Source organism: Rhinolophus ferrumequinum, chromosome 3, assembly GCF_004115265.2.
Source record: "Rhinolophus ferrumequinum isolate MPI-CBG mRhiFer1 chromosome 3, mRhiFer1_v1.p, whole genome shotgun sequence".
Taxonomy (NCBI): domain Eukaryota; kingdom Metazoa; phylum Chordata; class Mammalia; order Chiroptera; family Rhinolophidae; genus Rhinolophus; species Rhinolophus ferrumequinum.
In genome coordinates this window covers 93,048,690-93,067,243 of record NC_046286.1, presented here as the reverse complement: position 1 = coordinate 93,067,243, position 18,554 = coordinate 93,048,690, and the positions used below count along the sequence as shown (strand labels likewise).

General features: G+C 35.7%; 1 protein-coding gene across 2 annotated transcripts in view; it reads left to right on the top strand.

Annotated features, from left to right (window-relative positions):
- Nucleotides 1-17,050, top strand: part of LATS1 (large tumor suppressor kinase 1) — a 46,335-nt gene extending 29,285 nt beyond the window's left edge. For both annotated transcript variants that reach the window (XM_033098722.1, XM_033098731.1), the window contains 3 exons: nt 981-1,163; nt 1,392-1,498; nt 13,122-17,050. In XM_033098722.1, coding sequence (XP_032954613.1) covers nt 981-1,163; nt 1,392-1,498; nt 13,122-13,631 — 800 coding nt within the window. In that variant the 3' untranslated portion in view covers nt 13,632-17,050. The remainder of the gene's footprint in view (nt 1-980; nt 1,164-1,391; nt 1,499-13,121) is intronic.
- The last annotated feature ends 1,504 nt before the right edge of the window (nt 17,051-18,554 follow it).

Below are 18,554 nucleotides of genomic sequence, written 5' to 3'. Positions count from 1 at the left end.
GCCACCACACCCACCTGGTTATCCTTGATTCTTTTTCCCATGCCCTCTACATCTAATTCATCAATAAGTCCTGCTTACTCCACCTCTACATATATCCTGAATCTGTTCACTTTTGTCCATCTCCTCCATTGCTATCATATTCCAAGCTTAACTGTAATAGCCTCTTAAGTGGTCTCTTTTTTACTCCTGTCCTCCCTTATTATCTATTCTCTACACAGCAGTTTTCTTTTTTAAACATAGATCAGATCTTGTCATTTTCTTGCTTCAAACTCTGCAATATCTTCCCACTGTGCTTAAAGTGAAAGGTAAACCATTTCTTTTGCTTACAAAAACCATTTGCACTGGCTCCTGCTCCATTTCCTACCATTCTCCCCTTTTCTATCCGCACTGGTCTTCTTTCTGTTATTGTTTCTATATAAAACGCCTTGCCCTGGTTTTCAAATGTTTGTTTCCCATTTGGGTTTCACAAATACCACTTCCGTTTGTCACATCACCTCATGTTGACTCTACATGTGATGAATCACTGTTTCTTACATACATATTTGTTGTGTTTCTCCCCTACAGAGAAGCTGCCTGAGAGAAGAACCCTGTCTTTCTTATTTATCATTGTCATTTGTTGAATGAATGAAACACTGATTTAATTTCTTTGAAACTTTGAACTCCAGAGTAGTAATGGGGAGCATTCTGAATAACAAAATCTTAATCCTGCCTGCTCATGACTTCAATTGTCATCGTTCAACATTGAGTACATTACTGATTCTTGGGCTAATTTTTCTTAGTGTAAAACTTGTCCTGTTGATACCTAAGATCGCAGCATCTAGTCAATAACAAACACGAGCAGTGATTTGGTATATATTGTGTCTTAGCTTGTCACAGGGGGAGAGTCTTGTTAACTGTAAGCCGTGATGTCAAAAGATTAAATGGACTGTAGGTTTACTCTTGTTCTTGTTGCTTTTATTTCCTTTTGTTCGACATTACAGGTGACCATCCCCGGCAAGACAGCATGGATTTCAGTAATGAATGGGGTGACCCCTCTAACTGTCGATGTGGAGACAGACTGAAGCCCCTGGAACGGAGAGCTGCACGCCAGCACCAGCGATGCCTCGCGCATTCTTTGGTTGGGACTCCCAATTATATTGCTCCTGAAGTGTTGTTACGAACAGGTAAAACATTTGTTTTATAAATAATCTCAGTAGGCCTTTAGAGCAGCCGAAACACCATAAAATATGGCTTGTTTTTCAGTCATTACAATTTGGCTTGTTTTTCAGGTTTATAGTAAATATTAATTTTACAGTATAAACTGGTGATTTAATAGTAATTTTGATTGTATTGATTCTGAGCACTTTTAAAAAGTGCTTATAAATAACTGTAACTTTGGTATCTTATTTTAGGCTATACACAGTTATGTGATTGGTGGAGTGTTGGTGTAATTCTTTTTGAAATGTTGGTGGGACAACCTCCTTTCTTGGCACAAACACCATTAGAAACACAAATGAAGGTAAGGTATAGAATCTATACGAAAAGAATTGTCACAAAGCCTCTTACACTGAACATGTTTATCAGCCCTTTACACAGAGCATCTTAATCTGGAATTATAGAATGAACGTGTACAGATCTAGGAACCCACTAAAATTCCATGAATGAGCTCTGATCTCCATCATCCTGTCATCGTACTCTTACAGTCTCCTTCACTCACACTCCACTCATATTTCATTCTCATAGAAGTCTTCAGTACCTTTTGAGGATTTATTCCAATTTACTGTTTGTCTGTCACCTGTTGGCTCCTGGCTTTGTTTCCTTCCACGCACATTCTTGCCCCAAACTACAAACAGATGTCTATACAGTAGTTCCTCCTTATCTCGTCTCACGTTCTGCACTTTCAGTTGCCCTTGGTCAACCATATTCTGAAAATAATAAATGGAAATTCCAAAAATATAATTCGTAAGTTTTAAATTGTGTGTTCTGAGTAACGTGACAAAATCTCGTGCTGTCCTGTCCCCTTCTCACCTGGGACATGAATTATCCCTTTGTCTGGCATCTCCACCCTCTATATACTACCCACCTGTAAGTCACTTAGCCAGTTCACTTACTAGTTCGACTGTCGTATCTCAGTGCTTGTATTTAACCCTTATTTTACTTACCGTGTTTCCCTGAAAAGAAGACTTAGCCAGATAATCAACTCTAATGTGTCTTTTGCAGCAAATATTAATATAAGACCCAGTCTTATATCATGTCATGTTATATTATATTATATTATGTTATATTAAAGACTGAGTCTTATAGTAAAATAAGACCGGGTCTTACATTAATTTTTGCTCCAAAAGACACATTAGAGCGGATTGTCCGGCTAGGTTTTATTTTCGGGGAAACATGGTAGTAATGGCCCCATAGCATGAGTGGAGTGGTACTGGCAATTTAGATATGCCATAGAGAAAATGTAAAGTGCTTCCTTTAAATGAAAAGGTATGTATGAAAAAGAAAAAAACATAGTATTAATATGTATAGGGTTTGATACTATCTGTGGTTTCCATCATCCACTTGGGGATCTTAGGTAAGGGGGAACTACTATATCTCCACTTGAAATTACCTCTGACACTTAAATGACAAGCTGCCTACAATTTTTTTTATTTAATAAATTTATCGCAGTGACATTGGTTAGTAAAATTATATAGGTTTCAAGTGTACATTTCTATAATACATCATCTACATACTACATTGTGTGTTCACCACCCAGAGTCAGTTCTTCTGTTACCATATATTTGACCTCCTCTACCCTTTTCTACCTCCCTCCTCCTCCTTACCCTCTGGTTTTGTCTGTGTCTATGAGTTTTTGTTTCTGTTTGTTTTGTTCCTTTGTTGCCTTCAGTTTTATATCCCACATATGAGTGAAATCATATGGTTCTTAATTTTTTCTGTTTGACCTATATCCCTCAGCATAATCTCAAGATCCATTCATGTTTTCTTATGGCCGAGTAATATTGCATTGTGTATATGTACCACATCTTCTTTATCCATTCGTCTGTTGATGTTTTTGACCACAAACTGTCCATTAAACATCCCTTAGTGATTCTCTTGTCCATGGGTAAAAGTCCAAATTTGTCCTCTGTTGCTTTGTTCACACCATTCCTTCTATCCAAAATGTCCTTTCTCTTCTGTCTTTCACAACCCTCCCCTCATTCTGAAGCCTGTTTAACGCCTGACCATTTTTAACCATTCTTTGAGGGTGTCTTGAGATATCATCTGTTCATAATACTCCCCACCAAGTTGTAACTATTTCTGTCATTGCATTTAATGTATTCTTTTCTTAAATTTCCTTTAGAATTTCTTTTAGTACAGGTCTACTTACCAGTATACTTACGCGCATTCTCTCAGGTTTGTGTCAGATTTGTTTGTCTAAAAGTGTCTTAATTTCACCTTCATTTTAATATGTATTTATGTAAGTATGTGTGTGCGTATGTGTGTGTGATGCATGTGTGAAAAAGTGAATGCTTTCTTCCTAAGATCAAGAAAACGGCAAGGATTTCTGTTCTCACTAGTCTTACTCAAGGTAGCTTTGAAAGTCTTAGCCAGTGCTCTAGAGTGACAAAAAGAAAGAAAAGGAATACAGATTAGAAAGAAATAAAAACTTGCCCTAGCCACAGATGACATAGTTTTCTACATAGAAAATCCCAGGAAACCTATCAAAAACCCATAGAATTAACAAGTGAATTTGACAAGATGGTAAGATACCAGGGTAATATATAAAAATCTGTTGTATTTCTATATATATTCAAGCAATAAAAGGCTGAAAACCGAAATTGAAAAACAATACCACTTACAATAGCTTCCCCAAAATGAAATGCTTAGGTATTAATGTAATAGAACATGCACAAGACCTGTATGCAGAAGGCTACCAACTGATGAAAGAAAGCAAGGAAGATCCTAATAAATGGAGATACATACTGTGTTGATTGATTGGAAGACTCACCATAATAAAGCTATCAATTTTCACCCCCAAATCTATAGATTTAACTCCAAATCTGTAGACTTATCTCCAATTCCAATAAATTTCCAGCAGGAATTTTTGTAGATATTGATCAGCCAATTCTGAAATTTATGTGGTGGACTAAGGAACTGGAATAAAGAAAACAATTTTTTTTTAAAAGAACAAAGAGGAATCAACTACTAGATTTTAAGACTTACTGTGAAGTTACAGAAATACAGTGTGGTATTAGCAGAAGGATACACACATAAAGCTATGCAACGGGATAGAGAATGGAAAAATAGGACTGCACAAATATGGACATTTGATATTTGACAAAGATAACAATAGAGAAAGGATAATATTTCAACAAATATATTGGAAAGTTTGGTCAGCCATATAAAAAACACTGAAATCTACATAAACCTAGCACCTTGCACTAAGATTAACTCAAAATGAATCATAGATCTGGAGATAAAAATGAAACCATAATACTTTTAGAAGAAAGCAGAAAATCTTTATGGCTTGAGGTTAGGTGAAGAGTTCTTAGAAATGATACCAAAATCATGATCCTTAAAAGGTGAGAAATTGGACTTCATCAAAATAAAAACATTCAGTCTGCCAAAAACACAGGACAATGAAAAGACGAGCTATAGCATGGGAGAAAATATTTGTAGATCACCTATCGAACAGAGGGCTTTTTTCTAGACTTGTATGTAAAGAACTTTTCAAAACTCAACAGTAAGAAAAACAGCCCAAGCCAGTGACCTGATAGAGATTTCTTTAAATGTCTGGATCAAAAAAAGAAAAGTATGTCTGTCTCTTTAACTTTTCCTGAGGGGTCTAAAGAAAGTCATCTGGGCCAGTCCCTCAGAGAATCACCAACACCAACCAAATGCACAGCCCCCAATTTTTGGAAGGCCAGGTCTTTACTGCCCACCCAGGCACAAGCCAGCAGCTCCAGGACGCTGGGCTGCCCTCTCCATAGTCACAGCGGGGCTGAGGAATAGTGAATGGTAGTTGGTCCTTAACACTGCTGTCTTAACAAATGTTGATAGCCTCTCCCTTCATGAAGCACTCCCCTGGTTGCTGTAGATGTCCAGTTTCCAGAATTCAAACATAGTTAATTCTGGTAGTTTTTTTTTTTTCCAGTTTAATTATTGTTTTTGTGGAGGGACTGACCCTGAAGCCTCCTGTTCACCATTTCCATGAGACACCCTCTACTGTGTTCTAGACTATTATCTCCTTACATAGTTTTGTTAGATGTTGTTCTAGTGATTACACAATACATACATTACAAAATACATACTAGACAGCCTTCCACTGTCTACTTAGAATTGATATTTTCCCATTTCACTGTAATTCAGTATAGAACTTGACTACCATATAGATCCCTTTATTCTCTACCCTGTTGTAGTTATCTTGTACATAATAATATCTATATACATTTAAAACCTCATCCAACAATGTGACAGTTTTTGTTTTCAACCATCAACTTCTTTGAAAGAATTGAAGGTGAGAATAATAGTTATTTATATTAACCCAGATATTTAGCATTTCCTTGCTCTTCCTGCATTCCTGATATTTTAAGATTCCTTCTATATTATGTCCCTCTGTCTGAAGAACTTCTTCAGCAAATATTTTAGAGCAGGTTTGCTGATAACAGATTGTCTTAGTTTTCCTTCATCTGAGAACGTCTGTTTCACCTTCTTTAGGATGTTATCATTTGGTATAGAATTCTGGGTTTCAGTTCTTGCAGCACTTTAAAATGTCACCCACTTCCTTTTGTCCTCCCTAGAAGTGGGCTTACTAGGTCCTTTATCTCTTGTTATAGTCTTTGTTTTAAAGTCTCTCTTGTCTGGCATAAGTATTGCTACCCAAGGTTTTTTTTCATTTTCATGAAATATTGTTTTCTGTCCCTTTACTTTCAGTCTGTGTGTTTTTCCATCTGAAGTGAGTCTCTTATAAGCAACATATATATGGGTATTGTTTTCTTATCCATTCAGCCACCATATGTCTTTTGATTGGAGCATTTAATCCATTTATATTTAAAGTAATTGTAGATAGATATGAAGTTACTGCCATTTTATTATTCATATGTTTGATCCTGTTTTCTTTGTTCTTCTTAAAGAAATCCCTTGAGCATTTCTTGTAATACTGGTTTAGTGTGATGAACTCCTTGAGTTTTTTCTTGTTTGGGATGAGGTTCTTATATTTTTAAACTTTTTTTCTCTTTGATGTTCAGATTGCATAATTTCTATCAATATATTTTTTTTCTCTAGGAAATTTTTTTTATTAGTTTCAGGTGCACAAGACAAAGTAATACTTAGATGTTTATCTTTTATATCCCTCACACTGTGTGAACCCCCCTCCCCCCATCCACTATCCCTCTGACATTGCACAGAGCCTTTACATTTCCACTATCTCTATTCCTAATGCTGTACTCCGCTTCTTGTAAGTACATACATATAAACATATATATATATACACATATATACATACAAACTTGTAGTTGATATTCATTATTGTTCAGCTTCAGGTGTACAATGCAGTGATGAGGCATCTACATCATCCCTGAGGTGGTCTCCCTAATGAGACAAGTGTCCGTCGGATACCCTACAAAATCTTTACAACGTTATTGATTACATTCCCCAAATTAATTTTCAAAACCCCGTGGCCATCTGTGGTACTGACTGTTTTCTAATCCCCTCACCTTCCCCCTTTTTCCCACCCCCCTCCCATCTAGCAACCCTCAGTTTTTCCTCTATGTCTCCAAGACTGTTTCTGATTAGTTCATTCACTTATTCTTTTCTTTAGATTCCACATATAAGTGAGATCATATGGTATTTGTTTTTCTCTGTCTGACTTATTTCACTTAACATAATGTTCTCTAGGTCCATCCATCTTGTTGCAAATAGTAAGATTTCTTTCTTCTTTATGGCTGCGTAATACTCCATTATATAAATGTACCACAGTTTCTTAATCCAGTCATCTACCGATGGGCATATAGGTTGTTTCCATGTCTTGGCTATTATGTATAGTGCTGCAATAAACATAGGCGTGCATAAAGTTTTTTGAATTGGAGTTTTGGATTTCTCCGGATAGATATCTAGGAGTGGAATTGCTGGATCATAAGGTAGTTCCATTTTCAGATTTTTGAGATACCTCCATACTGTTTTCCATAGTGGCTGCACCAATCTGCAATCCCACCAACAGTGCACAAGGGTTCCCTTTTCTCCACATCCACACCAGCACTTGTTTGTTGATTTATTGATGATAGCCATTTTGAGTGGGGTGAGGTGGTATCTCATTGTGGTTTTTATTTGCATTTCTCTGATGGTTAGTGAGGTTGAGCATTTTTTCATATGTCTGTTTGCCATCTGTATGTCCTTTTTAGAAAAATGTCTCTTCGTGTCCTCTGCCCATTTTTTAATTGGGTTGTTTGTTTCTTTGGAGTTGAGTTGAGTGAGGTTTTTATAAATTTGTGATAATAACGCCTTATCAGATACATCATTGGCAAATATCTTTTCCCATTCAGTAGGGTCCCTTTTTGTTTTATTGATGGTTTCCTTTGCTGTGAAAAAACTTTCCCGTTTGATGTAATCCCACATGTTTATTTTTTCTCTTACTTCCTTTGCGCGAGGGGATATATCAGTAAAAATTTTACTCCGGGTAATGTCTGTGAAGTTTCCCCTATATTTTCTTCTAGGAATTTTATGGTTTCGGATCTTACATTTAAGTCTTTAAGCCATTTTGAATTTATTTTGTATATGGTGTAAGGAGGTGTTCCAGCTTCATTTTTTTGCATGTGTCTGTCCAGGTTTCCCAGCACAATTTATTGAATAGACTGTCTTTACCCCACCTTACATTCTTGCTTCCATTGTCATAGATTAAATGGCCATATAGGCATGGATTTATTTCTGGACTCTATTCTGTTCCATTGATCTATGTGTCTGTTTTTATGCCAGTACCATGTTGTTTTGATTACTGTAGCCTTGTAGTATAATTTGATGTCAGGTATTGTTATACCTCCCACTTTGTTCTTATTTCTCAAGATTGCTGAGGCTATCCGGGGTCTTTAATGGTCCCATATAAATTTTAGGATTAGATGTTCTATTTCTGTGAAAAACGTCATTGGAAGTTTGATAGGAATTGCGTTGAATATGTATATTGCCTTAGGCAGTATGGGCATTTTAACTATATTAATTCTTTCTATCCATGAACATGGTATGTGTTTCCATCTATTTATATCTTCTTTCATTTCTCTCTTCAGTGTCTTATAATTTTCTGAGTACAGATCTTTTACTTCTTTGGTTAAATTTATTCCCAGGTATTTTATAGTCTTTGGAGCAATTGTAAATGGGATTGTTTTTTTAATTTCTCCTTCTGATGTTTTATTATTGGTATATACAAATGCAACTGATTTCTGAATATTAATTGTGTATCCTGCTACTTTACTAAATTCATCTATCAGCTCTAATAGTTTCTTGGTGGAGCCTTAGGGTTCTCTATATATAGTATCATGTCATCTGCATATAATGACAATTTTACTTCCTCCTTACCAATTTGGATGCCTTTTATTTCTTTTTCTTGTCCGATTGCTGTGGCTAGAACTTCCAGCACTATGTTGAATAGAAGGGGAGAAAGTGGGCAACCTTGCCTTGTTCCTGATCTTAGGGGGAATGGTTTTAGCTTTTCCCCATTGAGTATGATGTTAGCTGTGGGTTTGTCATATATGGCCTTTATTATGTTGAGATATGATTCCTCTATTCCCACTTTCTTAAGGGTTTTTATCATAAATGGCTGCTGGATTTTATCAAATGCTTTTTCTGCATCGATTGATATTATCATGTGATTTTTATTTTTCATTTTGTTAATGTGGTATATCACATTAATTGATTTGCGGATGTTGAACCACCCTTGCATACCAGGGATGAATCCCACTTGATCATGGTGTATGATCTTTTTAATGTATTGCTGAATTCTGTTCGCTAATATTTTGTTGAGGATTTTTGCATCTATGTTCATTAGAGATATCGGCCTGTAGTTTTCTTTTTTTGTGGTATCTGTCTGATTTGGGGATCAGGGTGATAGTGGCTTCATAAAAAGTCTTTGGGAGCCTTCCCTCCTGGATTTTTTGGAAGAGCTTGAGGAGAATAGGTGATAATTCTTTTTTGAATGTTTTGTAAAATTCACCTGTAAAGCCATCTGGTCCAGGGCTTTTGTTTGTTGGGAGATTGTTGATTACTGATTCACTTTCCCTGGTGGTAATCAGTCTATTCAGGTTTTCTGTTTCTTCTTGAGTTAGCCTTGGAAGGTTGTACGCCTCTAGAAAATTGTCCATTTCTTCCAGATTGTCAAATTTGTTAGCATATAGTTGCTCATAGTAATTTCTTAAAATTTTTTGTATTTCTGCGTTGTCTGTTGTCACTTCTCCTCTTTCAATTCTCATTTTATTAATTTGGGTCCTCTTTTTTTTTAATGAGTCTGGCTAAAGGTTTGTTGATTTTGTTTATCTTCTCTAAGAACCAACTTTTGGATTCATTGATCTTTAGTATTGTTTTTCTGGTTTCTATTTCATTTATTTCCGCTCTGATCTTTATTATCTCCTTCCTTGTACTCCCTTTGGGCTTATTTTGCTGTTCTTTTTCCAGATCCCTTAAGTGTGAAGATAAATTGTTGATTCATGATTTTTCTTGTTTCTTTAGGTAGGCCTACAATGCTATGAATTTCCCTCTTAGGACTGCTTTCGTGGCATCCCATAGATTTTGGGTCGTCGTGTTTTCATTTTCGTTTGTCTCGAGATAATCTTTTGATTTCTTCCGTGATCTCCTGGTTGACCCATTCATTATTTAGTAACATGTTATTCAGCCTCCATGAATTGGTGTGTCTTCCAGTTTTTTTCCTGTAGTTCATTTCTAATTTCATAGCATTGTGGTAAGAGAAGACAATTGGTATGATTTCAGTTTTCTTAAATTTATCAAGACTTGTTTTGTGGCCTAACATGTGGTCTACCTTGGAAAATGGTCCATGTGCGCTTGAGAAGAACGTGTATTCTGCAGCTTTGGGGTGAAATACTCTGAAAATACCGATTAAATCCAAGTGGTCCAATGTGTCATTTAAGGCTGTTGTTTTCATATTGATTTTCTGTCTGGAAGACCTGTCCCTTGTTGTCAGAGATGTGTTGAAGTCCCCTACTATGATAATGTTATTGTTGATCTCTGTCTTTATGTCAGTCAGTACCTGTTTTATATATTTAGGTGCTCCTATGTTGGGTGCATAGATGTTTACTAGGGTTATGTCCTCTTGTCGGATCGATCCCTTTATTATTAAATAGTGCCCATCTTTATCTTTAAATATGTTCTTCATTTTAAAGTCTATTTTGTCAGATATAAGTATTGCAACTCCAGCTTTTTTCTCGTTTCCATTTGCATGAAATATCTTACTCCAACCCTTCACTTTCAGCCTGTGTGTGCCAAGTAACTTTGGATTGTGTTCTGAACATTCTGACTATTACGAGACTCTGAGTCTTGTTTAAATCTTGATATTGATAAAGAGAATATTGATATTGTTTTGGCAGGCATTAAACCTGGTTGGTTTCAGTCCACAAGTTCCAACCACTTTCTGTGGCTTGTGATTTCAATGTCAGTTTCATTGTCAAAGCCTTTACATTGCTAGGTAGATCTCTCCCTGGACTATGGTATTTTCCTTAGTTAAGTTCTCAAAGTCTTTGATGTGCTCTTTAGGATTAGAGCCGTATAGGTACAGTTTGGAGGTGAGCCCAGCAGTTTTTACATAACTTGTTGGGGTCAGTTTCCCAAGCTCCTCCTTCTCTGCCATGTGCCCGGTACTTTCCAGTTCCCTCGGGCTTCCCTTTTCAGTTCTTTGACCAGAAAGTAAGGCTTTATTTACCTTACTCTGCCACACACACGTCTCATGACTGCCTGCATCCAGGACAAAGTCGAGAGAGGACAGAAAAAGGAAAAAGTGACATGGATTCAAGCTATCCTCTTGGGACAGATGCTGTATGATTTAATCTCCAGTTGAAGAGGAAGGGTCCCCTCTCCCAGAGTTTTAGGTGGCCCTTATTGCACCTCTGTTGTGGCTAGGAAACCACTTTCCTACTCCCTGAGCCTGAACTAGAGGGCCTTTTCATAGAGCTCATTCTGTCTGTTATGCATCTTCAGGGTCAGGGCTACTTTGAGTATTGGCCAGGGGATTCTAGAAGGGAAAAAAGGGTAAACTCACCACCATTTCATTGGTTTTGAAATTCTTCTTCCCCAATCTGCCCGTTACTGTTTACTCTTCAGGGTCCTCAGGTAGGTGCTGCACGCATTGTGTCCAGGTTGTATGCCGTGTTTCCCCGAAAAAAAGACCTAATCGGAAAATAAGCCCTAGCATGATTTTTCAGGATGAGGTCCCCTGAACAAAAGCCCTAATGCATCTTTTGGAGCAAAACTTCCCCGGTCTTGTTTTCAGGAAAACACGGTAGTTGTATTCAGGAGGAAAGACTAGGTGGAGTATACCTATTACATCTTACTCTGAACTGGAGCATCCGTCTCTGGCTTTTAGGATTTTTTTCCCCTTTAACTTTGGTTTTCTGCAGTTTCATCATGATGTGACTGTATGTAGTTTTCTTTTTCTTTATGAACATCTTGATTAATGTTCACAAAGCTTCTTGAATTGTAGGTTGATGACCTCACCAATTTTGGAAAATTCCCTATCATTACTCTTAAAAGATTTCTTCTGCCTGCTTCCTGCTCTCCTTCTGGGACTCTAATTACTATACATAAATGGTAGACATTTGATACTGTTCTTCATGGCTCTTATGCTTTATTCTTTTTTTATTTCGTTCTTTTCTCTATACTTCAGTTTACATTAATTTCTATTGATCCATCTTTGAATTAATCATCTTTTTTTGGTATGCCTAGTCTTTTCTTATTTTACTTTTGCCTTAAACCAAAAAAATCCTGAATGTAACTTTAAAGTGAAGAACTTGTCCAGCCGATTGTATATTTTAATTTCCCATATTTGAAATACAAGATGATGGAACCAGGCATAAAGAACTAATGTATTGTGATATTTTTTTGTTCAAAAAGAATTCAAAGACATATCGTATTAGTTGAGGCATCTCCTTTTTCTAACTTGGGAGAAAATTTTAAGATGAACAGATATTAGAAAAAGAGGTTTATTTTCCTTCCTTCTACAGTAGCTGATGAGCTCTTACCATGTTTCCCCGAAAATAAGACCTACCCGGACAATTAGCTCTAATGCGTCTTTTGGACCAAAAATTAATATAAGACCCAGGCTTATTTTACTATAAGACCGGATATGATATGATATATGATATGATACGATACGATAAGATACGATACAAATACCGGGTCTTACATAGTATAAGACAATACGATACGATATGAATACCAGGTCTTATATAGTATAAGACTGGGTCTTATATTAATTTTTGCTCCAAAAGATTCATTAGAGCTGATTGTCTGGGTAGGTCTTATTTTCGGGGAAACAAAATATATGAATAAGGAAGAATGGGGTTCATTTATTCATTTAACAAATATTTATTGACGCCTTCCTTCCTTCCTTCCTTCCCTTCTTTCCTTCTTCCCTTCTTCCCTCCTTCCCTCCTTCCCTCCTTCCCTCCTTCCCTCTCTTTCTTCCCTTGCTTTCATCCTATCTCCCTCCCCACCTCATTCTGGTTTATTCAAAACTATAATAAATATTTACTGAACATAAATTATATGCCAGGCAATTTGCCAAGCACTGGGAAATAGACAAAATGGCCTATATAGCCTTATGGAATTTTATATTGCAGTAGAAGGACACAGACATAAATAGGTACCACAAGGTATTAGATGATACAAGGAAATATGTAGAACGGGGGACACAGTAAAGATAGCCACTTCTGCCATAGGTAGGAGGACTTAACGGGGGAGCTCACGCTTCTAATGTAAGTTGCCTGCAGAGGAAGCGCTAGGAAGAAAGCTTATTTCCCACCAATGATTCATTATTAAAGGTAAGGAAGGTGAAATACCATGCAATTTATTTAAAAACACAAATAATTCATTAAGACATCTTGGTATAAGACTTGGAGGAAATTTTGTGCTTTTATCTCTTCCTTCCTAATTTTTAAAAATCTTCTTTAAAGGTTATCAACTGGCAAACATCTCTTCACATTCCACCGCAAGCTAAACTGAGTCCTGAAGCCTCTGATCTTATTATTAAACTTTGCCGAGGACCAGAAGATCGCTTAGGCAAGAATGGTGCTGATGAAATAAAAGCTCATCCATTTTTTAAAACAATTGATTTCTCCAGTGACCTGAGACAACAGTCGGCTTCATACATTCCTAAAATTACACATCCAACAGATACGTCAAATTTTGATCCTGTTGATCCTGATAAATTATGGAGTGATGATAATGAGGAAGAAAATGTAAATGACACTCTCAATGGATGGTATAAAAATGGAAAGCACCCTGAACATGCTTTCTATGAATTTACCTTTCGGAGGTTTTTTGATGACAACGGCTACCCATATAATTATCCAAAGCCTATTGAGTATGAATATATTAATTCACAAGGCTCCGAGCAACAGTCAGATGAAGATGATCAGCACACAGGCTCAGAAATCAAAAATCGTGATCTGGTGTATGTTTAACACACTAGGAAATAATTGTCAATGAGGATTTACAAAAAGGCCTGAAATGCAGGGGTTTTTAAGACTCTGAGTAAAATTATGCAAATGTGACAGAGCTGTGTGTGTGTGTGCTCTGTGTACAATATTTTCCTAAATTATGGGAAATCCTTTTAAAATGTTAATTTATTCCAGCCTTTTTAATCAGTAACTTAGAAAAAAATTGTTATAAAGTAAATTATGAACTGAATATTATAGTCAGTTCTTGGTACTTAAAGTACTTAAAATAAAAAAATAGTGCTTTTTTTTAAAAAAGGAGAAGCCTGGTATCTATTTGTACATATGATAAATAATTTTAAAAGACAAGAGTTTCTGAAATTTTTTTGAAAGACAGTTTTAGTTTTATCTTGCTTTAACCAAATATGAAATGTACCCACATTTACAAAGCTCTCTTTTTTTCCCCATAACCTTGTTTGTTGGTACAAAATAAGCTATAGAAATTAAGCCATCATGGTGGTGAGTGTTCCTAGGCTAATGATAATCTGTGTAATTCACATCTTGGAACTAAGAAATACAGGGTTGAAACAGAACGTTCATCAGAAGAAAGAAATGTTTATCTTTTTTTCCATCTGGGGAATATTTAACCTTCTAGCATTTGTTTCTCAAGGATTGCTGGCATTAAAAGAAGCAAAGCACTACCATTTTTTTTTCCATGTTGGTATTTTTAATGCTGCTTCCAGTTTTAAAGGGGAACAAAGCTGCCATAAATCTAAGCTTCTTCTACTAAAAGCTAAGATTTTTCATATTTTTGCTTCGAAATTTAAAACATGATTTCCATCAACCTAAGCAGAGAAATTGTTTTCAGTTTCATGTGAAACTTTGATTAAAAATTATTTGTGTGTACTCACTAGAGAAGTACTTTTTCTATATAGTGACAGTTTTGACTATGTCATCAGTAATGTTACAGGTTTCCTCTTTCAGAACAGTGCTGCCTGCACAGATTATTTATTGGCAAAGGAAAATCTGGCTGTTTGGCAATATATTACCTATGGGCAGATTAATTGATGAAAAAGTTAATTATTATTTAACTCTTAAGGTGAACATTTGTAATTAGGGAAAGTTACATAGTGGTCTTAGAAAATTCAAATGCCCCTAACTTATTTAAGGTTAAATAATATGTTTTCCATCATTCCTATTATATAGGCTTAGGTTTCAAGGAAGACTTGTGGTTTCATACCAAAATACATTTAATAATAGCTTATCTTTTAGGAAGGGGAAAGGGTTCTATTCTTTCATTAGTAAAATTTGTTTTTTATTTTTGTTAAGCTTCACTAGTTGGGAATAGTTTTATCAAAACAGTACAGAGGGTGCCAAAAAAATGTATACACATTTTAAGAAAGGAAAAAACTATTAAAATTGTAATACTCAATATATACCGATAACAAAAGATGAATACAAGTTATGTGTACATTGTTTTGGCACCCCCACTATATGTGGATAAGAGGCATAATTTTAGTGATTTTCAAACTTTTAGCTTTCTTCATATGAAAATTAATGGAAATCACATATGTAAGTAAAATTAACTCAAGCTGTTCCAGTTGAAGTAGGGACGGCAAAGACTTACTAGCTCCCACTTCCCACCTTTCTGTAGATGGCCCTCTCAGAGCTCAGCTTGTAAACCATTGCACAACCCACTGTGTAATGGTGGGTCTTCGGGGGTCATTGGTCCTTTTGGGAATCTGATGAAATCTGTGGGCTCTTCCCAGAAAAAATGGACACTGACACATACACATAAAATGTGTGCAGTTTTAGGGATTCTGAACATGTTGAAACCTATCATAAACTCTTGGTTAAGGACCTCTGTCCTATAAGAACACTAATATATAAAACTAAGTCCTTTGCTTTAAATTTACTGATTAGTACACAGATTAGCACATTTTGTATAAACACTGATAATTTGTGATGGAAAAGTTCTGTACCATGTGATAAGACATCCCTATGAATGCTTCTCTTGCTGGTACAGCACTAAGACATTTTAAACACACCCTTTTGAGGGCACTGAAATATATGGCTTGTGACAGGCTTGGTAAATATTTCTGAAGGTCTTCTAATGGGAGAATTGTAAGAAAATGCACTATGAGATGGCAGTCTTCACTTCATAAAACATTTGATTAGTCCTATAAAATTCTATGCAAAACAAATCAGTTCAATAATTTTTAGCTCAGTCAGTACTCAGATTTTTTAAGATATCCACTTGCTCTTGGGCTTTCTCAGTCAGATTTATTTAAATTTCCATTTAGTTATTTTACTTCTGGACTATGGTGCAATATCGTACAAAACCAACTTTGTTACATTTATGTTGTAGGGAAACTAAGGTGCTGTCTCCTCCCCTTCCCTCCCCACAAAATCTGTGTTGCCCTTATTTCTCAAATGTAACAGACACTATAAATTTTGTATCCTTTTGAAATTTCCTCTGACTGTAAGCTTTTTGTGTTTATCTGAAGCCGTGTACAAGCCTTCAGTATCTGCAGTTTTAATAGTTTGTATATACTTATTAGCTATTTTATTCCCAAACTATATCCAGTTCTTCCAGTGTAGAATCTGGTGCTTCCTGCCCCAAAAGATAAGAACACAAAAATCTATATGCTTTCAATTGAAATGGAGTGAAAACTTTGGTTATTCATGTTTTCTTTTAAAAATAACTTTCCCACTCATGAAAAACTTACTGTCTTTCTTATACTTATCCCTTTTATGCATATCAATAGTATTTATGAAATGTTTTCTATAATTATGTTATTGTAGATACTGTTATGTATTGTCCAGTGATATCCTAAGGCAGGCCCTATTGTATCTTTTCTACCTTATTTGTAATAGAAACTATAGAATGTATGACTAAGAAGTCACTTTGAGATTGACTTTTTAAAGAAGTGATTACCTTCTGCTGTTGCAAAGTGCAAAACTGTGAGTGGAAATGTTTTATTCTGACTTAATATGTTAGAAATTAGAGAATACAGTGGGAGGACTTTTAGATATTGCTGCTGCTGTTACCTAAGGTACTTTAGAAAATTGTCTTGAATAAACAAAAATAAAAATCCCTTTGGTATTTAAAGTGAAACATTTAGCCTGTTTGTTTTAATCTAAAACAAAAAGTAATTTGGGTCAACATATTGGTATATTTGTAAAGCGCCTTAATAGACCCCTTTGTGGAAGGCACTACACCATGGTTTACTTTTATATTGTATTGTGTATATAAAGTATTTTGTATTAAAATTGAGTCAATACAACACTACAGTTTTATAAAATAATGCTTTGTTAGGAAAAGGAATTACAGCTTTGCAATATAACTAAATTGTTTTGCATACTTTTGAATGTAGTAGATATGAATAATCAACCTGTGTTTTTAATGAATCTATTTGTATTTTCCCGTTTTATCTAGTGTAACATTTGCTGGGATAATAAAAACAAAATTCGAATCTTTCAATTATGTGTGGAAAGCTGACTTTTTAAGCCACTTAAGTATGTTGCGGTTTTTATTCAAATTTTATTTTAATCTTTGTATTCTCAGAGAAAATTTAGGATTAAAAATTTGATGGTTTGGAATTAATATAACTAATGGTAAATGCCTAATTAGGTTAAAGCAAACTGAATAGTTAGTGTAAGCCACTAAAATGTTTTGATTTTGTCCAACGTAAGTACAAAAACTATTTCATGTTAAAGGCTTCCTTTAGATCAGCACATATTTAAACCTTTTTCATTATTAAACTCTGCATTTAGTATCATTTGAATCCAGTTTATAATTTTTAAAATGTGAAGTTGTTGGTTCATCTATTTCCCTTTGTAATCCTTTATCATCTGAACTGCCTACCAGATAAAATATGTGTTGATGTTACATCTTAAGTCAACTTTACACAGATGAACAAATAGTTAGGTTTTTTTTCCCCGTCAAGCAATACTATGATTCTTAGGTCTCCTTTTATCCTCTTGTGTGCACTGCCTTGTAAAATTATATTTGGTCTACATGAGGCCATTATATAGCTGATGCAAGTTACATTATTTCTATGATTCCTGTTAGTACAGTGGGGATCCCAGTTTGGCATGCTTCATGTTGTGGCTGTACCGTGTTCTACCAAAGCCAAACAAAAACTGTATCTGCTTATGTGTGTGAGGGTAGAGGACGTCATATTTGTTTGAAACACAGGCATGATTATCCTCCTGAGTATCCAGTCTTTTCCTTTTTCCTTCCTTAGAATCACCTAGAGATCCTGAATATTTTGCTGGATTCAGAATCTGAATGGAACTTCGAGTTGTTTCCCCTGGAGAGGGGTTAAATTGGGTAGAAAAAGGGGTTCTCATGACTGCTTAACTCCCAGAGGAGTTGACAAATGACAAGGCGGCTCTTGTTCCCCGCATCCATCCTCTCATTCTTCCCTGTACTAACAGCCCTCATCCCTGTCCAAGTTGGAACTGCCCACGAGAGCCCATGTTCCTCATACTCGATTACCTTATAATTAGGTGTGGCCACAGCACTAGGTTTTGGCCATTGGGATATGAATAGACATGTAAATTCTGCTTCTTCAAGTTGATATTGCTTGCTGTCCACTTGCTCTTTCCCTCTTCCCACAGGAGGGAAGAAGAAAAGAGTGGTGATTTCATGTTGACCATAAAAACTAGGAAAACACCTTAGCTGGTAGATCAACCGAATGAATAAGTTACCTGAAAGATTGTGTGAAGCGGAGCTCTCTGTCCAGCCTGGACTGATCAAGTGCAGAATGTTACAGAAAAGAAACATATATATTTGGAGATATATACACACACATATATTTGTTACTGCTGCTGAACCTATATCCTGAGAGAGTGTTAATTGTATTAGTGTATTATCTAATTTGCAAAACAATTTAAGGTCATTTTGTACTTTGTGCAATCAGTCATGAAATTCAGTTATTTCAC